This window comes from Babylonia areolata, chromosome 34 (assembly GCF_041734735.1).
Source record: "Babylonia areolata isolate BAREFJ2019XMU chromosome 34, ASM4173473v1, whole genome shotgun sequence".
NCBI lineage: Eukaryota > Metazoa > Mollusca > Gastropoda > Neogastropoda > Buccinidae > Babylonia > Babylonia areolata.
The window spans coordinates 4,136,371-4,162,635 of NC_134909.1; the positions used below are offsets into that span (position 1 = coordinate 4,136,371).

At 43.2% G+C, this 26,265-nt stretch overlaps 1 protein-coding gene across 1 annotated transcript in view; it reads right to left on the reverse strand.

Annotated features, from left to right (window-relative positions):
* Positions 1 to 26,265, reverse strand: part of LOC143277362 (hemicentin-2-like) — a 94,654-nt gene that overhangs the window by 17,990 nt on the left and 50,399 nt on the right. The window contains exons 15-16 of the mRNA XM_076582146.1: positions 25,678 to 25,959; positions 11,434 to 11,721 (exon numbers count right to left, since the gene is read on the reverse strand). Of these exons, the coding sequence (XP_076438261.1) occupies positions 11,434 to 11,721; positions 25,678 to 25,959 (570 nt within the window). The remainder of the gene's footprint in view (positions 1 to 11,433; positions 11,722 to 25,677; positions 25,960 to 26,265) is intronic.

The following is a 26,265-nucleotide window of genomic DNA, read 5'->3' on the forward strand; positions in this document are numbered from 1 at the left end:
AATGGGTATGCACTTTTTACAGAAATATAAAGTCATATGTCATAGTAAATGGTAAGGTATCCCAGAGTTTCAAAATACAAAGGGGGTGCCGTCAGGGAGACCTGATTTCGCCATACCTATTTGTATTGTGCTCTGAAATTCTGGCATGCAAGATGAGGGTATTAAAGGCATTAGCATATTGAACACCGAATTTAAAATCCCCCCCATCCCCCCGCACCCCACCCACCATCTTCAAATTCAAGGTTTTAGGTATATGGTTTTTTAGACGATCTATCAAAAATAACTGAAGTGCATACAAGGGACAAATTGACAGAAGCAAAAAACTTATTCAAGATTTGGTCAAAGCGTATATGCACACCCCTCGGTAGAATTGCTATTCTCAAATCTCTCATAATTTCAAAGCTTATATACTTATTGATTCTTTTTCCAAACCCTCCAGACAAAGAAGTAAAAGAATTACAGAGACTATTCTATGAATTCGTATGGGATAAGAAACCAGATAAGATTAAAAGAAAATACTCGATACATAATGTTGCAAATGGAGTAATAGGTATACCAGACACAGAAAAGTTTCTTCATGCTTTTAAGATAACATGGATAAGGAAATTATACACAGGAACACCAAAGTGGAAGATAATCTTACTTATAAAATGCCAAGAAATTAACTCACTACATCTGTATGGTTCAAGAAAGTTTCTAAATATCGAATGTAACCAATTTTGGAAAGATGTTTTTTCAGGCATACAGGAATTTTACGAAACAAATAGAATTAAAAGAGCCACATGAGGTACTTGCAGAGCCCCTCTTTTATAACGACAAATTTAGAGTTGGTAACAACACAATCCACTACCAATACTGGACAAACAAGAATATATTTCTGGTTAGAGATGTTGATGAGAATGGGTGCTTCCTTAGTTACACATTCTTTATAGAAAAATATAATATTGATGTAAATGGGATTGATACGTTCGATAAAAAGTTACTTGATTACACACAATATTTATCCAAGTGATAAAACCTGTAATGAACAACCGAAAGCACTACACTTAATATCCTCTTCTATGAAAGGCTCGCAAATATATTATGATATACTTCTTGAACCACTCTTTATTTACAATATAAATTCCTTTGTTAAGTGGGAGCAAAAATTAGATATCATCGTTAATTGGATAACCACCGTGAAGCAAATTTAAAAAAAATAAGATAAAACTGAAATGGTTTCAAATTAGAATTTGTCATAACATTTTAGTTACAAACAAAATTCTGAAGAAAATGAGCATTACAAACAGTGACAAGTGCAATTTCTGAAATAGAGAAATAGATTCAGTACAACATTATCTATGTTTTTGCAAGTTCTCTCAATTGTTTTGGAAGGAATTAGAGAACGTTTTTAAAGAAAGACGTGATACTTGCTCAAACGTTAAGTTAAACATAGAATTAGTTCTCTTTGGAAATGATGAAATTACAAAAAAACAGATGAAACTTTGAACTGTATTATTCTTTTTGTAAAATATTTTGTTTATGAATGCAGAATTAATAAGATTAAACCATGTATAGAGCACTTTCTGAATGACTTAAGAAATAGTTATAAAGTAGAAAGATATATGCATTCAATGGAAATGTTAACCGTTGTATTTACGAGAAAACGGTGTCCATATATAAAACTTCTTGAAAACAATAACCCATAACAAAAATATGACGAAAGATCAAAATGCACAACTATAATGAAGGCTCAATGATATATCTTTATACTTGAAGAACAGATATATGTGAATGTGTAAGTATGCGAATATGTAAATAATATGTGTGTGTGTGTGTGTTCATGTGCACTGTTCATGTGTTTGCAGTAATGATGTTTAACATGACTGTGTAATGGGTGTTTTATATAGTCACGTGTGGAAAACTAGAGGAAACATGTTCATACATAAGATACTCCATATGTTTGTTTTGGGGGGATTTTTTCAGAAAACAATGTATGGATTGTGTTCTTTCCACATTACGTTAGCTAAGCAAAGTGTCCATAACTCTGTGCCGATGCTAGGTGTAATGTCTGTTATATGTTATAAAACTGCACTGTTACACATGATGAAAACGTGTCCACCTTCACCAAACATTTTTTAAAGTCTGAAACAGACATCAGTGTACTGTGTGGTGAAGGGTGAAGTCTGAAACAGACATCTGTGTACTGTGTGGTGAAGGGGGAAGTCTGAAATAGGCATCAGTGTATTGTGTGATGAAGGGTGAAGTCTGAAACAGACATCAGTGTACTGTGTGGTGAAGGGGGAAGTCTGAAATAGGCATCAGTGTATTGTGTGATGAAGGGTGAAGTCTGAAACAAACAACAGTGTATTGTGTGGTGAAGGGGGAAGTCTGAAACAGACATCAGTGTATTGTGTGGTGATGGGGGAAGTCTGAAACAGACATCAGTGTATTGTGTGGTGATGGGGGAAGTCTGAAATAGGCATCAGTGTATTGTGTGGTGATGGGGAAAGTCTGAAACAGACAACAATGAAATGGTAAATTGCTAAATGCTTGATATCGGATTCCTTTGTTGATGATACCAACAAAGGGCCCAATGCTCGGCTTATGACACAGATTGACATAAGCTTACAGTTAGGCCAACTGTCTTTGTTGACATTGTCAAGACAGTCAAGCATTAATACATGCGAACTTTAAACTTCTTCCCGCTTCCTACCTCAACCATTGCCTTGACACACTTCTTCCACACACCACTGCTGTTATTAACAACTCTCTTCTGTCTGGCTCCTTTCCCATTGTGTTTAAGTCTGCTATCTTACAGCCATTGCCCAAAAAGCTCAGTCTCAATCCAGACTCACTAAAGAATTACAGACCCGTTTCTAATCTTCCCTTTTTCTCAAAAGTCACTGAGAAAGTTGTCCTTGCTCAACTTGTCGACCACCTCAGCACCAATAACTTGAATTACCAATTTCAGTCTGCTCACTGCACCGGTCATAGCACTGAGACCGCCCTTCTCCAAACTGCGAACGATTTATTAACTTCTCTTGACAGCAACGAAATCTTTGTTCTCTCCCTCCTTGATCTTTCAGCCGCCTGTGATGCTGTTGATCATCAGATTCTCCTCAACTGTCTGAATCGCACTTTTGGAATCTGCGATCTTGCTTTCTCATGGTTCTGCTCTTATCTGTCTGACCGGTCCAATGTTGTTTCTGTTTGCGGTCGTTCATCCTCCCTTTCCGACGTACTGTTTGGTGTGCCACAATGCTCCGTGCTTAGGCCCATTCGGTTTGTTCTATATAAACAGCCGATTTCCATCACTGTGAATCATCATTCCTTGTCCCATCATAGCTTTTCCAATGACAACCAGCTGTATCTGTCGAGACCTCCGTCTCTCCTTCCCTCTCTCATTGACTCTGCTCAGGCCTGCATCTCCGATTTGAAGACACGGATGACTGAAAAACAAGTTAAAATTTAATGAGGATAAAGCTGAAATCATGATTATCACCCCACAAAGACTTTGCCACTCAGTCTCTCTTCCTCTTCCTTCCTCAGTCTCCCTCAGTGGCACCGACATTCCTCTTTCCTCTTCCGTCCATAATCTTGGTGTCATACTCGACCAGTCACCTTACTATCAGCAGCATGTTGCAAATATATGCAAACTGTGTTACTTTGAAATTCGAAGTATTGCATCCATTCGTCATCTCCTGACAGAAAATGCAACCAAAAATCCCCTCTGTGTCTTTGTGCTTCCCTGCCTGGATTATTGTAATTTCCCACTTCACCCAGCTATCTCATTGCTAGGCTTCAGAAAGTCCAGAACTATGCTGCTCGTCTTGTTTTTCATTCCTCTAAATTTGATCACGTCTCGCCTCTACTTCATGCTTTACACTGGCTCCCAGTAAAAGAAAGAATTATTTACAAAGTCGTCTCTCTTTGTTTCAATTCCACTGAGGCTTCTGGTCCACAGTATCTTTCTGATCTCATTCATCCTTACATACCCTCACGTCAGCTCTTCTTTTGACACCCTCATGCTCGAACCAAATCGTATGGCCAACGCAGTTTTTCATACCTTTCTTTGGAATCAACTTCCTCAGCCTCTCCGTCACTCATCTTCGCTGCAATCTTTCAAATCCAGTCTGGAATAACCTTTTTTCCCCTCCTGAATCCTCAATAGCTCATCCCTTTCCAGTATGAACTAAAATGACAATTAGTGAGTGAGTTTTGATAGTTTCAGGATTAGCTGGTTGTATTTTTGACTGTGTACTATTTATGAGTGTGTGCTATGACTTGTATGTGTACGTGCGCGCGTGCTTGTGTGTGTTGTGGTGTGTGTGCGGGGGTGGGGTGGTGGGGTGGGGGATGTATAATCTTTAATAATGTTTAGCATCTTGTGTTAAATTTTTCCTTTTTGAAATTTACATGTGTTCTATTTTTAAACGCCTAGGGTTTATTTTCACGATTAGGCGTAAATGCTCATAATAATAATAATAAAGTGAGCTGTATGATCAATTGTTTCTCCATTGCAGTGGGAAGTCATTTAAAACTTAGTCTTTTCTGAAGGACTATTACTCTCAACCTACGCGGCAGGATTGCATTGGCTCTTAGTGCTGCAGCCTTGGGGCTAGTTAGCCTTTGGGAACCATCCTAACCCCAACTGTCCTAAAAACCCTCTTGGCCGAGAAAGTGGGGATGTAACTTGGACAAGACATTTTCCACAATAATCAACTATAGCCCAGATAGTCGGACAGCAGTTTCCCCCTCTGTTGTTTTGATGGTCACAGTCGGGCACGACTGACTGTCATACATACAAGTTCATTTAACACGGGACAGAAAATACAAAGTGGACTTTATTCTCTTTCGCACCTTTACACAAAGGATAAAGAAGGTCATTATCATGATGTTGTCTATAGCGAAAATATGCATAAACAGGTCGGAAAATCTAAATCTGAACCTTGTCATCATGAATTCTAGATGTTTATCCATGCTCATAGAGTAAACAGGAGCAGAGGGTGTCAAATAAACTTGTCTATAAAAATCAGATCAAGCACTATCTTGAATATGTGATGACCATTCATGCCAACGACAGTCAGGTTAGTCTTGAACGAAGTGTGCGAACAATCTCTCTGCGTCCTCTAGTCCCTGACTTAACCATACGTATTCAAATCCCATTTCATGTAGTTTTACCCTCATTTTTATACCCAATTTATTTTATCTCTAATATTTGTCACTGATAATAATGTTACCGATATTATTACTGTCATGAGCATTTACGCCTAATCTTGAAAATAAGCCCAAGGTGTTTACAAATAGAACACATACGTAAATATCAAAAAGGGAAAATTGAACACAAGATACCAAACATTATCAAAAATTATTCTCCCCCCCCCACCCCCCAACACACACACACACACGCACATGCACCCACAACACACACAAGCACGCGCGCACGTACACACACAAGTCATAGCGCACACTCATAAATAGTAGTAGTAGGCTTCCTTCGGTCATGGCTGACCATGGATAGAGTATATCCGACCTAATGTCTAAGTGGGCTGTCTGCTTGGACCCAGCAGCGTCGCCTGTGACTGTAGAGACCGATGCGAGAGAGACAGTTTCTGTCGCAGCGATCACATGTGTAAGCTGATGCTGGTCTGTCGGCTGCCGTCCCTTTTCTGCGAGCTCGTTTTTCTGCTGCAGCAGCTGACAGTTTGTCCCCACCAATCCGTAGCTGATTCTTGAGAGTATTTCTCCATCTGTTGCGGTCATCTGCAAGGTCCTCCCAGGACTCAGTGTTGATCTCAAGCGCCTTCATGTCACGTTTGCAAACGTCTTTGTATCTCAGCTGTGGGCGGCCGATGTTTCTCTGCCCCGTGGCGAGCTTTCCATAAAGGATGTCTTTCGGGATGCGACCATCTTCCATGCGGCGAACGTGACCCAGCCAGCGCAGCCGACGCTGTCTCAGCATGGTATTCATGGTCGGGAGGCCAGCGCGAGTCAGAACTTCGGTGTTTGTCACCTTGTCTTGTGTGGTCCACGCCTCACTGCCATACAGCAAGGTGCTGAGGATGCAGACGTTGTATACAGCCATCCTTGTCTTCGTGGTCAGTTTGGGATTTGTCCACACTCTTTGTGTGAGGCGGGGTAGCGTTGTGGCTGCCTTCCCGATCCTCTTGTCGATCTCGGTGTCAAGGGAGAGGTTGTCGGTGATGGTGGACCCAAGGTAAGTGAATTGATGGATGACTTCAAGGTCGTAGTCATCAATGGTGATGGCTGGTGGAGATGGCGTGTCTTGGCCTAGGACATTTGTCTTCTTGAGACTGATGGTCAGACCGAAATCTTTGTAGGCCTGGGAGAAGCGGTCCATTAGTGACTGCAAGTCCCGCTGGGTGTGGGTCACAACTGCGGCATCGTCAGCAAAGAGCATGTCTCTGATGAGGGCTTCGCGGACTTTTGTCCTTGCTCTGAGGCGGGCGAGATTGAAGAGCCTGCCATCTGATCTGGTCCGCAGGTAGATCCCTTCTTGCACTGTGCTGAACGTTTGTCTCAGGAGAAGAGCAAAGAAGATTCCAAATAGGGTGGGGGCGAGGACACAGCCTTGTTTGACACCACTGCGTACGTCGAAGGGCTTGGAGAGGTTACCATTAAACTGCACCGTCCCTTTCATGTTGGAGTGGAAGGACTCAATCAAGCTGTGCAGTTTGGTGGGGCAGCCGATCTTTCGAAGAGCCCTGAAAAGGTCGTCTCTGCTGACTAGGTCAAAGGCCTTGGTGAGGTCAATGAATGCGACATACAGGGGCATCTTCTGCTCTCTGCACTTTTCCTGGATTTGGCGATGGGGAAAGATCATGTCTACCGTGGATCTCTGCTCGGAAACCACACTGTAATTCCGGGTAAACGCGTTCGGCCAGTTTTTGCAGGCGAATTAGGAGGACCCGAGCGTAGACTTTGACTACAATGCTGAGAAGTGAGATGCCTCTGTAGTTGTTGCAGTCGCTCCTTTCACCCTTGTTTTTGTAGAGGGTGATAATCTTGGCGTCCTTCATGTCCTCCGGTACAGCTCCCTCATTCCAGCACTGACAGAGGACTGTGTGCAGAGGTTGCAGAAGTAGTCTTGCACTGTTTAATAAGGTATGTGGGAATTCCGTCACTGCCAGGTGCCTTGCCTGATGTCAGGCTGTTAATGGCCTTGCTGAGTTCGTCCTCAGTTGGCTCTCCGTCAAGTTCTTCCATGACCGACATGCACTTGATGGCATCGAGAGCTGTTGGACACCATGTTTTCTGTGGAGTAGAGGTCGGAGTAGTGTTCTGCCCATCTCTCCATCTGCTGGCTAGGATCGTTGATTACTTCCCCAGTGGAGGATTTGAAGGGGGCAGTCTTGCTCTGTGTTGGTCCCAGTGCCTTCTTGATACCATTATACATCCTTCGGATGTTGCCTCTTTCAGCAGCATTCTGTATCTCTTCGCAGAGCTCTGTCCAGTACTCATTTGCACATCGCCTGACGTTAAACTGAGCCTTACTCCTGGCGGCCCTGAGGATTTGCAGGTTCTTCTCACTGGGTGACCGTACTGGTGGCCATAGCAATGCGGTGCATGGTGTCTCGTAGCGTTTCCCATCTTTCTGTGGCAGAGACTTTGGGCTGCAATGCATCGAATTCTCTCTCAAAGGCATCTGCGAACTGTTCTACAAGGTCTGGCTGAGACATCTTGCTGACGTCAATGCGAGAGTTCCCTTGTTTCTTTGAGCAGTGGAACTTCTTTGGTTGCAGTCTGATCTTGCAGCATACCAGAGAGTGGTCCGTGTCACAGTCAGCGCTGTGGTAAGAGTAAGTGTGGAGAAGGTTTTTGATGGCAGCTCGTCTTACTAGGATCAGATCCAGTTGGTGCCAATATTTTTTGCGCGGGTGCCTCCAGGAGACTTTGTGTTGTGGCTTCGTCTTGAAGAAGGAGTTGGCGATGCACAGTTCATGGCAGGTACAAAACTCAAGTAGTCGCTGTCCATTCTCATTCATTTTCCCCACTCAAAAGGAACCGAGACAAGAGGGCCACGAATCGTTGTCCGCACCCACTCTGGCACTGAAGTCGCCCAGGAGAACAAGTTGTTCTGTCCTGGAGATGTTCCTTATGGTTGATGCGAGATTTTCGTAGAACTCATCCTTGACGTCTGGAGAGGCGAACAGTGTTGGAGCATATGCGCTGACGAGAGTGACATAGCGTTCGGAGTTGTTGAGGCGGAGAGTCAATAGTCGTTCTGAACCGCCGCTGCCTGGTTCGATCATGTTCAGCAGGCTGTTCCTGACTGCAAAGCGTACTCCGTACTCTCTTGGGGCATCAGAGCTCTTTCCTTGCCAGAAGAAGGTGTAGTCCCTCTCCTTTAGTGTTCCTGAGTCAGCCAGCCGTGTTTCCTGCAGAGTGGCAATGTCCACATTTAGTCTCTTCAGCTCGCTGTTTATGACGGCCGTCTTTCTGGCGTCACTGATGTCTTGCAGATCTTGGGAGAGCCCAGGCATCATTGTCCGGACATTCCAACAGGCCAGTTTAATTGTTGATCCGTTTCTTGAAGTTTATTTTTTTGCCTGGTGCGGAAATTAATGACCTGCTTGTCGGATATTCTCCTAATCTTCATACACCCATAGAAGAAGGCAGGTCGTGGCGGGACAGCACCTAACTGGCTGGAGGCTGCCCAGCTTGGGCGGGCGGTAGCTGTCCAGTGGGACACGAGGGTCCCTCCCACCGTCAAAAGCAACCCCTGGCGTCGGCTCTACGCCTATTGAGCGCTAACTTATAACCGGTAACTGTTGCTTCACGTGTTGTTCCGACGCTAGTGCTGGTAGCGAAGCTAGAGTGTCCTCTCCAGGTTTTAGGTGCAAGGTGTTTGTGGATGGATGGACGGATATAAGCCTGGGCAATGTAATATGGAAGACAGGCTGTTGCCCATGCAGCTTGTCCCCACTCTCCATCTCACTGACAGATCCAAAGGAACAGCAAGGCTGTTATGTTTTGGTGCCAACGCGGCCGCGGGAGCTGCCGGAAAGTGACAAAGTTTGCCTTAGGGACCCGACACCGGATTTTCTGTCAGGGTTTACTCCCTTAGCTAGGTAGCTCTCCAGAGCTGGCGCCCTTTTATGGGTCATTTATTTCCACCAGACTCCTGAGAGGACTGGTGGGGTGCTGGTTTAGTCGCCAACAATTCGACCCTGTGACAGGTAGTACTGGGATCCAGGTTACCAGTAGCAGATGTATCTATCTGACCTTACATAGACTCATAATTAGTACACAATCAAAAATACAACCAACTAATTCTGAAACTATCAAACTTCAAACCTCACTCACTCAATAATAGTCATTTTAGTTCATGCTGGAAGGGGATGAGCAGTTGAGAATTATTCAGGAGAGGAAAAGGTGGGTCTTCAGACTGGATCTGAAAGATTGCAGCGAAGGTGAGTGACGGAGAGGCTGAGGAAGGTGATTCCAAAGAATGGGGGCTTGGTATATAAAAAACAAACTGCGTTGGTCATACGTTTTGGTTCGAGCAGAGGGGATCCTAAGATTATCCAAATCACACACCATCTTGTATGCTTTCTTTGGCAGTCTTAAATCTTCCATCTGTATTATTTTAGCCAGTCGGAAATGTATTTGATAGCAGAATTCAATTATATTGGGTATCGATTTGTTTCATCAAAAACTAAATCATTGGGCTTTTCCATAGACACTCCAAGAAATTTCTTCAAAGGAAGTAAACTATGTTTTTCACAATGCATTGTTGATTCATAGAGACCCCATACTTCAGCCCCATTCTGTGTAACAGGTTGGATCTGTCAAATTATTTCATGTACAATTCAAAGGGAATGATTTCGTACACTCGATAATGTACGCATAATACATAATAAGACATATTTACCTCTCCTTTTTACATGCAACAACTTTTTTAATTCTCAAATGGTAAGAGAGAGAGACAGAGAGACAGAGACAGACATACAGAGACAGAGAGAGACAAAGACAGAGACAGAGACACCGACAGATACCAAAAAAGCCAGTCAGACGGATAAAGGTAAAAGTGAAGAGAGGGAGGAGAAGAGAGAGAGACAGAGACAGACATACAAAGACAGAGAGAGACAGAGACAGACACAGAGACACCGACAGATACCAAAAAAGCCAGTCAGACGGATAAAGGTAAAAGTGAAGAGAGGGAGGGGAAGAGAGACGGAAGGACGGACGAAACACAAAATGGTCGACAGGCGTGTCAGAGACAAGGAGAATCAATTCAAAGGAATCATTGTTTCATCAAATGCTTTTAAGTGCTTTTAGAAAGTTTGTACAGCATGATCTGAAAGAGGAAGGGAAGCTGTTCCATATCGTAGCCCTTCCCCTCACCCCCGAATGTGTTAAACTGTATTTAAATAAACTGTTTGGGGGTCAATGAAAAGAAATTTTATGATTATGCCTATTTTTATTCGTACTAAAAAGTTTATATTATTTTCTTTGGGGCCATTCTATCAACTTTACTGTGAAAACATATGCATTTGTTGGATAAGAGTCTACTTCCGAGCAGGAGGATTTTTAATTTTTATAGTCAGCATCTGTCACAGTATTAGATTTAACTTTATCAGTTTTTATAGCTCTTTTGTGCAAACGTCTGATGTGCATGATGTTAATTTCACTGGTAATATCCCACAAGGTAGATAAATAGTTCATTGGTGACAGAATATGTTCGCTTAAAACAGTTTCCTTGACTGAAGATTGAGAAAATTCCGAATTTTGGTGTACCTAATACTATGTGTGGTGTCACTGAGAAAGGAGATAAGGAATTTCAAGACATTTTTTGATAGTTTGCAATGCATGAGTTAGGAATTTCAAGACATTTTTTGATAGTTTGCAATGCATGAGTAAGGAATTTCAAGACATATTTTGATAGTTTGTGAAGAGAGTGGTTGAATATATCAAAAGCCTTTGCTAAATCAACTAATAGAATATCTGTGAACACATGATTTTTTTTTACGTTTGAAAGGCATATTTCGATGGTTTTATGAGGTATGTGTGAAGGTGTTGTTTTCTCCAGCACATAACTTGTTTTCTTGAATCAAAGCATACTTCATGAGATGGGAATGAATGTGTGGTTGAACTTGTCTTTCACGTGGTCAGGACAAAACAGACATTACAGAAATAGGCCTGTAACTAGACGGATTAGCACGGTCGCCTGTTTCGTGCAGAGGTATAACCTGAGTTTGCTTAGATATTAATGGGAAATACTATTTATTGATACATGAATTACGAATATAAGTGAGAGTGCCCTTTTCCAGATTATTTCAGGCGCAGTAAGCTAATCAGAACTTCATTTATTGGCACAGGTGGTATGGCAAAGCTACATGTGTTTAATGTGTGTAAGAGTTTGTGTGTGTGTGTGTGTGTGTGTGTGTGTGTGTGTGTGTGTGTGTGTGTGTGTGTGTGAGAACTCACAGTCCACAGTAAGGTTGGTGGCGGGCCCAGAAGTGGTGCCTACAGAGTTAGCGGCCACACAAACGTACAGTCCTCCATCCCCCGGCCCCACGTTGAGAATGGTCAAGCTGGGGGTGGCGGGGGTGCCACCAGAGTAGCGGGCCGTGCCAGACGTATCCAGGAGTTGTCCGTCCTTCAGCCAGGTCAGAGACTGCAGTGTGGGCAGGGCGTCTACCTGGCAGGTCAAGGTCACTGGCTGGGGCTGGGTGGCAGTGAGGGAGGACGGGCCTCCTGTGATCTGCGGTTTGTCTGGATGAGAGGCAAGATGACAGCACCTGGTCACACACCACTGTCTTGGTATGTCCCTCACCACACAACACACTTCACATCTCTAACTAGTCATCCAAGCAATCAAACTGTGGACCAACCATTTCTGACAGATGAACGCGTTTCATCATTTGAAAAAAACGTTTTGTTCATTAACAACTTTCATACCAGTTGGTCTCTTTCTCAACCCTACGAACACACACACACACACACACGCACACACACACACGCGCGCGCACGCACACACACACACACACACACACCCACACACACACACACACACACACACACACACACACACATCCTATGAATCATATCACCACTTTGCCTGGCTGCAAACATACTCACTCATTCAAGGAAATTGTCATCCTTTCACCCTTGGGGAGGAGGGGGGAAATGGTGGGGGGGGGGGGGGGCATGTAGGATAGGCATTAGCAACCTATGCATTGCTTTATGAATGGAACTAAATAAAAGTCAACTTAGTGAACTCTTTTGGTGATTTAAACAATGACAATTTTCTGATACATGTAATCCGTGATAAAGATAAGAATACTTCACATTTTTTCCTTTCTTCATGAAATTAATTTTCCCAGCTTTAAACACACTCCACTCCCTGTTTTGAACAAATTACACACACTAAAACAGACTGGAGTTCCGTGCACATTTTAGAAATAAACTCTATTTTTGGACATCCCACAACTGGATGAAATTCTCTCGTAATACATCATGAACACAGAAACGACAATTGCGCATTTCACGTGGAATGTTATGATGCTTGCAAACGTATATTGATAACTTATAAAATCTACATCTAGTGCAATAGCCGAATGGTTAAAGCGCTGGACTTTCAATCTGAGAGTCCCGGGTTCGAATCTCGGTAACGGCGTCTGGTGACAAAAAGGTGGAGATTTTTCTGATCTCCCACGTCAACATATGTGCAGACCTGCTAGTGCCTAAACCCCTTTCGTGTCCATACGAACGCCGAAGATCAAACACGCACGTTAAAAATCCTGTAATCCTGTAAATCCATGTCAGCGTTCGGTGGGTTAGGGAAACAAGAACATACCTAGCATGCACACCCGAAAATGGAGTATGGCTGCCTACATGGCGGGGTAAATAAAAAAAAACCCGGTCATAAACATAAAATGTTACATGTCTGTCTGCGTGTGTATGTATGCGTGCCTGAACACTTCAACACGTGACATTACAGTCCTGTCTCTATGGATATAAAGGGTGATTATACACTTCAACACATCACATTACAGTCCTGTCTCCATGGATATAAGGGGTGACGGTACACTTAAACACATCACATTACAGTCTTGTTTCCATTGATATAAGGGGTGACGGTACACTTCAACACATCACATTACAGTCCCATCTCCATGGATATAAGAAAGGGGTGACGGTACACTTCAACACATCACATTACAGTCCTGTCTCCATGGATATAAGGGGTAACCTTACACTTCAACACATCACATTACAGTCCTGTCTCCATGGATATAAGGGGTGACGGTACACTTCAACACGTCACATTACAGTCCTGTCTCCATGGATATAAGGGGTGACGGTACACTTCAACACGTCACATTACAGTCCTGTCTCCATGGATATAAAGGGTGACGGTACACTTCAACACATCACATTACAGTCCTGTCTCCATGGATATAAAGGGTCACGGTACACTTCAACACATCACATTACAGTCATGTTTCCATGGATATAAGGGGTAACCTTACACTTCAACACGTGACATTACAGTCCTGTTTCCATGGATATAAAGGGTGACTAAACACTTCAACACATCACATTACAGTCCTATTTCCATGGATATAAGTGGTGACGGTACACTTCAACACATCACATTACAGTCCTGTTTCCATGGATATAAGGGGTGACGGTACACTTCAACACATCACATTACAGTCCTCTTTCCATGGATATAAGGGGTGACGGTACACGTCAACACATCACATTACAGTCCTCTTTCCATGGATATAAGGGGTGACGGTACACGTCAACACATCACATTACAGTCCTGTCTCCATGGATATAAGGGGTCACGGTACACTTCAACACATCACATTACAGTCCTCTTTCCATGGATATAAGGGGTGACGGTACACGTCAACACATCACATTACAGTCCTCTTTCCATGGATATAAGGGGTGACGGTACACGTCAACACATCACATTACAGTCCTCTTTCCATGGATATAAGGGGTGACGGTACACTTCAACACATCACATTACAGTCCTCTTTCCATGGATATAAGGGGTGACGGTACACTTCAACACGTCACATTACAGTCCTGTCTCCATGGATATAAGGGGTGACGGTACACTTCAACACGTCACATTACAGTCCTGTCTCCATGGATATAAGGGGTGACTCTACACGTCAACACATCACATTACAGTCCTGTCTCCATGGATATAAAGGGTGACGGTACACTTCAACACATCACATTACAGTCCTGTCTCCATGGATATCAGAAAGGGGTGACGGTACACTTCAACACGTCACATTACAGTCCTGGCTCATGGATATAAGGGGTGACGGTACACTTCAACACGTCACATTATAGTCCTGTCTCCATGGATATCAGAAAGGGGTGACGGTACACTTCAACACGTCACATTACAGTCCTGGCTCATGGATATAAAGGGTGACGGTACACTTCAACACGTCACATTACAGTCCTGTCTCCATGGATATAAGAAAGGGGTGACGGTACAATTCAACACGTCACATTACAGTCCTGTTCCCACGGATATAAGGGGTCACGGTACACTTCAACACGTCACATTACAGTCCTCTCTCATGGATATAAAGGATGACGGTACACTTCAACACATCACATTACAGTCCTGTCTCCATGGACATAAGGGGTGACGGTACACTTCAACACGTCACATTACAGTCCTGTTTCCATGGATATAAGGGGTGACGGTACACTTCAACACGTCACATTACAGTCCTGATTCCATGGATATAAGGGGTAACCTTACACTTCAACACGTCACATTACAGTCCTGTCTCCATTGATATAAGAAAGGGGTGACGGTACACTTCAACACGTCACATTACAGTCCTGTCTCCATGGATATAAGGGGTGACGGTACACTTCAACACATCACATTACAGTCCTGTCTCCATGGATATAAAGGGTGACGGTACACTTCAACACGTCACATTACAGTCCTGTCTCCATGGATATAAAGGGTGACGGTACACTTCAACACGTCACATTACAGTCCTGTCTCCATGGATATAAAGGGTGACGGTACACTTCAACACGTCACATTACAGTCCTGTCTCCATGGATATAAAGGGTGACGGTACACTTCAACACATCACATTACAGTCCTGTCTCCATGGATATAAGAAAGGGGTGACGGTACACTTCAACACGTCACATTACAGTCCTGTCTCCATGGATATAAGGGGTGAGGTACACTTCAACACGTCACACTACAGTCCTGTCTCCATGGATATAAGGGGTGACGGTACACTTCAACACGTCACATTACAGTCCTGTCTCCATGGATATAAGGGGTGACGGTACACTTCAACACGTCACATTACAGTCCTGTCTCCATGGATATAAGAAAGGGGTGACAGTACACTTCAACACGTCACATTACAGTCCTGTCTCCATGGATATAAGAAAGGGGTGACGGTACACTTCAACACGTCACATTACAGTCCTGTCTCCATGGATATAAGGGGTGACGGTACACTTCAACACGTCACATTACAGTCCTGTCTCCATGGATATAAGAAAGGGGTGACGGTACACTTCAACACGTCACATTACAGTCCTGTCTCCATGGATATAAGAAAGGGGTGACGGTACACTTCAACACGTCACATTACAGTCCTGTCTCCATGGATATAAGAAAGGGGTGACGGTACACTTCAACACGTCACATTACAGTCCTGTCTCCATGGATATAAGAAAGGGGTGACGGTACACTTCAACACGTCACATTACAGTCCTGTCTCCATGGATATAAGAAAGGGGTGACGGTACACTTCAACACGTCACATTACAGTCCTGTCTCCATGGATATAAGAAAGGGGTGACGGTACACTTCAACACGTCACATTACAGTCCTGTCTCCATGGATATAAGAAAGGGGTGATTATCTTGTTTTTCTGTAACCATCACTTGAAAAAGTATTGTAGTAGACCGCCCTGTTCTAAAAATGAATAAATAAAAAGACATTTTTCTCCGATTTACTAACCATTTTTTGAGCAATTAAACACGTACTTAAAACGACACGCTGTCCCAATATTTGATGAACGTGCATTACAAATGGAAGGAAATCAAATTTTGCCCGGTCGCCGATTTCAATCAATCGGCCAAAAACGGATTGACAGACATTTTGACGATCACCCCCATCAACACACTCGAACCAAATCATACCTGAACACTGCAGCCCAGTCAGCTTTAATCAGTACCAAGCAAACTGAAGGAAGTCTCCAGCACATAAACAGTATCAATTCAACATGCATCATAATACAAGCCAGGGAGTTCCTCTAAAAAGTATGAAACGATCATAAACATCTTAACGTACAAATAAAATGTCTACATTCATGAAACTGTCACACCTTAAAGAAAAATATTATTCATTTGGTCCACCATCCTGGTACGAAAGCAAAATCAAATGAGGTGAAATGATGAAAAATGAAATCTGGTGCAATCGAAAAATGCACACCGCACACGTGATAGGCCTAGAGTCTAGACGGCGGCAACATTCTGGCGTTTTGCTGACTGACGTAACACACGACTTACAGTTGACGTGGACTGTGACACTGTCGCTGTCACTTACTCTCACGTCATTTCCCACTCTGCATCGATAAGCACCGGCATCAGAGCTGCTCAGTGACGTCAATATCAGACTTGGTAGGCCCACACTTCCCCCACTGTATCTGGTGGAGTTAGCTGTGCTGACGACACGATTATTAAAGACCCACTGTAGTGACGTCACAGCGGGCACTGCCTGAGCGACACAGGGAATGGTGACACACTGTCCTTCAGTTCCCACTACTGTGCTGGTGCTGCCCGTGCTGATGTGCGGGGCATCTGTCAGAAATGGAACAGCACGGGTCTGAGTCTGGTCACAGCAAGAACACACCTCCACAAAGAAACACTGCTTCACAAATCTATTCTCTCTCTCTCTCTCTCTCTCTCTCTCTCTCTCTCTCTCTCTCTCAATGTGAACATTGTTGCTGCATTCGAGAGAACATACACAAACGAGCTCGAAATGTTGCAAGGAACTAGGTCGAATGACGTAGATGTGTCAGGTGTCAACAATTCGTGTTGTTCGGCAGTGCACACCCCAGAGATGGTTACCGTGTTGTGTGTGCTCAGCGCGTTTCTCTCAGCGCGTAAACTGCTCCTCAGTGGCGATGTGGAGATGAACCCCGGCCCCAACCACCACGAGCAAGACAATCAAGTGAAGAAGAACACAGAAGCAGCGACATCGGCACAATGTGAAGAGAAACCCAGCGTGCAGTCAGACGTGACCAGAGAAATTCTCCAGGCCATCAAGCAGCAAACAGATCAACAAACGGCTCTAATCAGAGGGGACCTGGGAGACATCAAATCTGAACTGGACAAGGTGAAGCAACAATGTGTAAACATAAACACGCGCTGTGATAAGATAGAACAGGAATATCACCACCTGGCAGCAGCTGTGAGTGATGTGGCATCGGACATACAGTATTTACACAGTGAGGTAGCAGAGGGGCGGGAGGTAACAACCAGACTGACCACCACTGTGGACACCATGGAGCAGAAAATCAGCAAGATAGAATCTGAAATCGACAAACTTGAAGAATACTCGAGGAGGGAAAACCTGCGCTTCTTTGGGATTCCCCCACTTGGACAGAATGAGAACAATGACACGTGTGTCAGTGCTGTGGTGGATACATTGAACAGTGTTGAGAGAGGGGTGAAAAAGTGGACACCTGATGACATTGTGCGTGCTCACCGGATTGGACAGACCAGGGAAGGAAATCCTCGACCCATGATAGTAAGATTTGCCAGATGGAGAGACAAAATGACAATTATCACAGATAGAGACTTAAGAAACAAACTGACGGAGAAAGGTGTAAAAGTCGCCAATGATTTGACGCGAGCACAATCCAGCGTTGTTGCTCAGGCCAGACGAGAAGGCAAGAAGGCATACTTCAGGAAAGGAAAGTTGGTGATCGCTCCGTTGCCTCCTGATCCCAGAACGTATGCAGAAGCAGCATCAGGGGGCGTAGCAGACTGCAGTCCTGTTGCACACAGCACGGCAGCGAGTACACGGGGGTGCACGAACTCGGAAAGTCAAGGACGACGGGACTCGACCAATCACAGCGAAGGCTCCCTTCCAGGTGACGTCACAGATGTGACAGCGGGTGACCGGTATCGATTGGCTGACAGGACGACCCCCCGGCGTGATGACGGTGGTGTCCCCCAGCGTCAAGGCCAAGGTCAACAGCAGAGAGGCACAAAAGGGACACCCCGTGACGTCACACAACACAGCGGCAGCGCACGTGCAGCGACCACTGGCCCTGCGGCAAGCAGACAAGGCGGGCTACACGGTTATTTTAAGAACCAGCCCAGCAAGTCCCCAGCTGGTGTCAGTGACAGTGGCAGGACACTGCGTGACAGAAAGAAATAGGACAGGCTTGGCCATCCAAAGGAATGGACTTTTCTAAATTATAATGTTGAAAATTTGTATGGCAAACTGAATGATATACCGTTTATTAACTATATCAGTTCCTTTGATTTCATTTGTCTTACTGAAACTTTTCTTGATTCAACATTCGATTATAGTGGCATTTTCACAGATCATTTAAAATTTGATGCTCCTGCTATTAAATTGTCTCATCATGGAAGAAACTCTGGGGGGGTTGTACTGATGGTTAACAAAAGGATTGAACAACATGTAAAAGAGATAAAAATGGACTGCAATAATACAATAGCAATTGAGATTGATAAAAGTGTGTTTGGTGTGGACAAAAATGTGATATTAATTGCATGTTATGTTGCCCCTGAGGGATCACCATTCTATAATCATACTGAGTTAAAAAATGGCATTCTTATATTAGAAGAAAATATGATACAGTGTATACAAAAAGATGATAAGTATATAATGTTGTGTGGTGATTTGAATGCCAGAACAGGGTGTGAACAGGGAAGAGGGGAGAGCATGATGAACTATGTGCCAAGTTGTGATTCTGATGTGTCTGGTGAAGAGAGAACTGAACGGATCTCAAAGGACTCTGTCATTAATAAGTTTGGGCAATCTTTGTTGGATCTTGCTTTGATGTTTGATTTGTTGATTATAAATGGATCTTGTAATAATGACACCAGTGGGGATTTTACTTTTGTGTCACCACATGGAAATAGTGTCATCGACTACTTTCTTGTTTCAGAAAATTTATGTAAGCGTTGTGTTTTGCAGATTGATGTTTGTTTGTTTTCCTGGCACTTGCCTGTTGTACTGAAATATGAGAATGATCAGTGTGTTGTAGAAGACCAGGAACCAAAGACAGAATGTGCTGGTGAAAACAAAACTGTGTGGAATGAAGAAAAGGTTCAGCTGTTTAAAGATGAGCTGGACAGTAATGAATTTAGAGAAAGTATATGTGAAGCTCACCGCATGTTATGTTTGAATGTGGACAGGGGAGTCAATTTGTTTACTAATGCGTTGTGCGGAGCTGCTGCGTGCATGGTGAGAGTGTGTGGAAAAGGAAAGAAAAAGTTTAATGATTGGTTTGATATAGAATGTAAACAGAAGAAAAAACAGGTTAAGAGATTACTTAAGAGATTTCAAAGATGTAAGACGGAAAATGATAGGAAGCAGAAGAAAGAAGACTATACGAAAGAAAGAAAAGTGTATGTTGATCTAAAGAGAGATAAAAAACGAGCGTTTGAACAAGAAAGATTAAAAAGACTAAAAAATAATGTTCATGACCCAAAGATGTTTTGGTCAATTATAAGATCGGTTAATAAAAAAGCAGTGATCTATAATGATATCAGCACTCAGCAGTGGTATAATCACTTTTTTAATGTTTTTAACGCAGCTGGGGATAGTTTTGAACAAGAAGAAATTTTGTTTGAAGACGAAGAGAACAGGGGAGAGCAACCTTTATTCGATGACCCAATAACTAAGCAGGAAGTTATTAATAGTATAAAGAATTTAAAAGCTGGTAAAAGTTCTGGTCCAGATTTCATTGTAAGTGAAATGTTAAAAAATGCAAATAACTCTGTCATAGAATTCTTAGTTTCTTTATTCAATAAATTGTTTGAAGATGGGACATTTCCTTATGATTGGTCGAAATCCATTATTATCCCCATACATAAAAAAGGCAACACGAATGATCCGGATAACTACAGGGGAGTAGCATTGACAAGTGTAATCAGCAAAGTTTATACTCATATTTTGAATAAAAGACTTACGAAGTGGGCAGAAACAGAAGAGAAAAACATTGAGCAGCAGGCGGGTTTTAGAGCTGGTTATAGCACGATAGATCACATATTCACACTGTATTCTTTGGTACAAAATTATCTCTTACGAAATTCTAAATTATATGTAGCATTTGTGGATTTCAGAAAAGCGTTCGACTCTGTAAATCGTAATACTTTGTGGGATATTTTGAGAAAAACTGGTGTACATGGCAAGCTTTATACGGCCGTTAAGAGCATATATGATTCTGTCCTTGTGTGTGTACGTGATAAATGTAATTATTCTGATTTTTTCGAATGTCCATATGGTGTTAAACAGGGTTGTCTGCTAAGTCCCTTGTTGTTTTCGTTTTTCATTAATGAACTTGCTGTTGAAATATCAAAAAAGGGTAGACATGGAATTCAGATGATTCCAGGAGCAGTAGAATTGTTTTTGATGTTATTTGCAGATGATATTGTGCTTTTGTCTGATACGGCCATTGGATTGCAGAATCAACTAACTGTTTTAAAGCAAGAAGCAGACAGATTGCGGCTAACTGTAAATCTTGAAAAAACTAATGTTATAGTTTTTCGAAATGGGGGCCACCTTTCAGCACATGAAAAATGGTTTTATGGTGATAAAGAGTTAATAGTGACGAATTCCTATAAGTATCTGGGGATGTTATTTACCACGAAATTGAGTCTGTCGTCTGCTTGGGCTGAAACAAGCAAAAAAGGGAAAAAAGGGGTAATAGAAATTATTAAATCTTTTCGGAAGCTACATTCCATTGATATGAGCCTTTTCTGGAAATTGTTTGACACACAGGTTGAACCGGTTTTGACATATGCAGCAGAAATTTGGGGACTTTTGATTAATAGTCAACTCGAAAGGGTGCACACATTTGCTATTAAACGTTTTCTCGGCGTTCCACTACACTCATCAAATACAGCACTATATGGGGAAACCGGCAGATATCCACTGTATGTTAAGACTTTCGTAAAATGTGTAAAGTATTGGATTAAGTTGACAAGGCTACCGGCTTCCAGATTATGTAAGCAAGCGTATGAGATGATGTTACTGCAAGAAGAGAGAGGCAAACAAAACTGGGTTTATCAAATCAAAAAAACTCTAACTGAACATGGATTTGGACTTGTTTGGATGTGTCAAGGAGTGGGTTACGAAAATGTGTTTATCTCAGAATTTAAAGATAGATTGATAGCATGCTATAAACAAAATTGGCATGGAGAAATGGAAAGTAATGATAAATATAGCTGGTTCTTTTCCTTCAAGACAGCATTTCAGACAGAAAGATATATTTCAATCATAACAAACAGGTGGCACAGAGTCAATCTTGCTAGATTTAGATTGAGAACAGTCGGGCTGAATGCTAATAAAAGATGGTTTGAGACAGGTGGATTAACATCTCTTTGTGCAATGTGTGGCGAGAATAAAGAAGATGAGATACATTTCATGTTCAGTTGCAAAGGATACGAGGAGGTTCGGGAAAACTGTACACTCTTTAAAACAGCTGCAGCAAAGAGGAAAGACCTGGTCAGTGTCCTAACATCAAATGACGAAAATATTATCCTCTCACTTGCAAAATACGTCTCAGAGGCAGTAGATACACGGAAAAAGAAAATAAATGATCAAAATGCCCGTTAATTCATAATATATACAAACATTAATGGTTTCCAAAATGATTTCTTTGAGGGTTAAAATTAGAAGCAGATAGAATTAGTATTTGGATGGTCAATCTGATGATGATGATGTTGTTATTTTTTTGTGTGTGTGCAATTTGTTGGCTGTTGTTTATTGATATAACCTTTGTAACATTAGGTGCGTTAGTTTTTGTTTTTGTTCTGTTTTGTTTTACTTTTTCAAATGATTGGATAAAACGACACTGTAACTTCCCCTGCACCCCCCTGTCACATGGGCTGTTAAGCTAATGACAGTAAAGAGTCAAAGTGTCAAAGTGTCTCTCTCTCTCTCTCTCTCTCTCTTCACATTCACTTTCCTCACTCATTTATACCCACATGCGCGTGTGCAAGCAAGCACGAACACACACACACACACACACACACACACACACACACACATACACACACACAACCAGCAAACTTCTATCACACTGCCTATAGCAGTCTTAGAAGCTCTCGAAACAAGGAAGGGCAGATGGCAATGAGCGTGGAAACGATAACTGAAGCCAGCCTTCTTCGTGAGTGATGTCGGGACAGACCCAGGCAGTACAGCAATTAACAGATCAGATCACCACAGGGTCAGCTGAGTATAAATGGACTCACACACTCCGAGGCCAGTCGATCCAGCACGTAGGGGCATCAGGCAATAGTGAGGTCCATTATGCTGGACATGTGTGCGAGAGCACAAAGAAAGCAAGCCAGCGATGTGTAACTCCCAGCTGACATAATTCCAGAGATGTATGCAAGTGATTACTTTTCATTAACGTGGAATACCAGTGCGGAGATTGGTCAGTTCCGGGCTATATATAAGGCTGAACACGGAGACCCGAAAAAGAGACCCCAGGGAGACCCGAAGAGCAGAGCCGAAGAGAGAGGCCTGAGCAAACCCTTGGAAGACCGATCTGCAGCTAGATGATGATTTCAAGAGGTATGTGACGTGTTAGATTCTAAGTCAACATAGGCAGTAGTTAGGTTACGACAGGTCGTAGGATGTCTATGTTGATGAATGAAGAATGCTATTATGGAGAGTTAAGTGATATGATGTTTAGCCCAAGAATGTTGAAAATATGTGACTGAATAAACAAAGGATCTAGAAATGAATCAAGTCTTCAGAACTTGTTAGTTGTTATATGTTGTGAAATTATTCCCTCTCGTCATAATCTGTTTGATGGAGGTGTGTCTTATTCGTTTGCTGCTTCGAGTCTACTCTCTACCTTTCCACATCTCTTAGATGGTAGGCTTTCCTCCCTGTATGAAATCTTATTGTGTCAGGTAACGTTAGGCAACAAACATACGAAACCAAACGAAATCAGAGAGAATAGACTGCATTCCCCTGAGTTGAAATGTTCTAGGAATAAGTTGGAATTTACAGTTGATGGAGATAGGGATATTCACTCGTGAGACAGTTGGCACAAGATAAATCCACAACTTTTCCGTCGTATGGTAGTAATATTCACTGATGTGATAGCTTGTGGACATGACTCTTCAATTCCATTTAGTGTAAAACACAGGGTAATAGCGACACCTTTTCACCCGTGTGATAGTAGCGACGCTTTTCACCCGAGTGATAGTGCTATTCGCCCGTGTGATACATTTCACCGTGACATATATACTGCCACTGGAAGCATTTCCCAGACTGCTGACAACAGTGCATTGGTAACTTCCGGCATCAGCAGGCATGAGGCTAACGATTGTCAGGTCAGGATTTCCCACTGTACCCCCTGAATACTTAGCGGAAGTCACAACACAGGGAACGCCGTCTTTAGTCCGCTGAACGTGTGTCGCCAAAGGATTGGCATTGTATGAACAGGGGATGGTCAGCGAACTCATTTATTTCCCTTCCGGGTTTGAATTAGTCGACGCTATCTTGGGTGGATCTGAAAACATGGAATACACAGTGGCGAGTTTCCATGGCCAGACACAAAAGAGTCATACAAAAGGGATCAATGAATAACAGAAAATGGGTGGAGGGAAACTTTGAGCAGCATGGAAGGTGATGATATCAGAACCAACAGCGTCGTGTAGCGCTCAGCGTCTGTCTACAGGGAAGAAAAGAAAGAAAAGAGAAATCATTGTACCATGAGCTATCGCCAGACCAGTTGATAACAAAATTATCGATTAGCAACAGTAGGCGTAACAGCAGCATTAGTAGTACTACTATCACATGTAAGAGAAATAACAATTGTAGTAGTTATATTTCATGGGTAAACACTATATGAAGGATGTTCATTAAAGATTTCACCGACTTACTTACATTTATTATAGGAGGATGAAATTGCACATGTATAATAATACATATCTCAATAGTTCACATCGTAATTTGCACCAGTGAACTCTGACAGTTTTACATGTGCTATGGTGGAGCAAGGTGTTATATTGGAAAAAGTTGAATGCAGAGGGGTCATCAAGTTTCTGTACTTGGGAGGCCGCACACCAAGGAAGACTTTTGATGAGGTGAAAAAGATTTGTGGGGAGGATGCCCCATCGTATGGCGTTGTCAAGCACTGTCATCGTCTGTTCAAGTGTGGACGGACATCGTTGGAAACGGCTCCCATTCACGTAGACACCATCCGGCAAGTGGAGGCCGCCATTTTGGAGGATCGCCAAATAACCGTTCGCCAACTAGCCCAAGATATCAAGATCAGTGTGGGATCTTTGGAAAAATCATCCATGACTATTTGCACATGTGAAAGTTGTCTGCACGATCACACCTTTGCAGGACCAAGTCACGTGCTCCCAAGAATTTTGGGCCATGTGCCAAGAATACCAGGACTTCTTCGACAGATTAGGACGAAACAAGAGTCCATCGCCATGATCTAGAGACTAAAATCCAGTCGAAGCAATGTAAGCATTTTGACTCGCCACCCCTGAAGAAGACACGTGTCCAAACCTCAGCAGGCAAGGTCATGCTCACGGTCTTTTGGGACCAGTGCGGAGTAGTAATGATGGGTTTCCTGGCAAAGGGTGCCACAATTACCGGGACATACTACGCTTCATTGCTGCAGAAACTGCAGGAGGCCATCAAAACCGAGAGGCGTGGCATGCTGACCAAAGCTGTCCGCGTCCTTCAAGACATCGCCCCGGTTCACAACTCGCATGTTGCCCAGAGGGAAGCACGACCGAACAGCTAGGAATTCCTTCCTAACCCCTCATACTCTCCGACCTCGCACCATCTGACATCCACCTCTTCCACCTGAAGCATTCTTTGAAGGGCTAGCACTTCCCAACAGATGAAACGCTTATATCCGAGGTCAAGTCGTGGCTTCTGGCGCAACCTGCAGACTTCCTACAGGCAAGGTCTTCAAAGCTGCAAAAAGCGATGGGAGAAGTGTATCACCTATGTAAAGAAAGACTAATAACTGTGCTAAGTTTCGTTCCTCTCAGTCCATGGGAAGTGGGTCAGGGGAAATCTTTAATGACATCCCTCGTAATGAATAGGTAAATATGTACATATGGGTATTGTTATGAATCATGGAATGTTAAATTTCCAGTGGTTTCTGAAAACATTAACCTCAAAAGTAACTTCAAAAGATGATTGAACGTTGTCACAACGTCAGGCAGTGTTATGATTGAACGTTATCACAACGTTAGGCAGCAGTCTTATGGTTGAACGTTATCACAACGTCAGGCAGAGTTATGATTGAACGTTATCACAACGTTAGGCAGTGTTATGATTGAACGTTATCACAACGTTAGGCAGTGTTATGACAGCAGCGATGAAAGGAAGGTGTTAGCGGCATGGGTGAAGGGTGCAGAGAGCTGTGACAAGTGTCCACAGGAACTGACACTGAACGTCCAGGCTGATGGGGCCACTGCTGGACGTGCCCATGGAGTTGGTCACACGGCACAGGTAGGTGGCCAGGTCAGTGCTGACCACACTGCCGATGGTCAGGCCAGGTGTGGACAGTGTACCGCCACTGTAACGGCCCTGCACGCTGAGTTGCACGCCGTTTTTGTACCAGAGGAGAGAGGTGGGGGCGGGGTGGGCGGAGTACGGACATGGCAGGGTGACAGAGGTGCCCTCCAGCCGGGTGATCCGTGTTGCTGCACTGCTCAGCTCCGGGCGGTCTGCAGCACACAGCCCCTCATCTACATGTCAACCGGTCCGTCAGTTCATTAAACAATCGACCTACTGGTCAACGGCCAATCAAAGCATTGCAAGCCGTTTCACACACACACACGCGCGCGCGCGCGCGCGCGCGGACACATATGCATTCACACATACAAGTTCATGCAGCATAATACACGCATACAAAAATACATCTTTATATACCCGCACATTCATACATACGTACATACATACATTAATTAATCACCAGTGAGGAAAACATAACACAGACGTGAACCCAGAAGAGTGAACAGCAGTTCTGTATC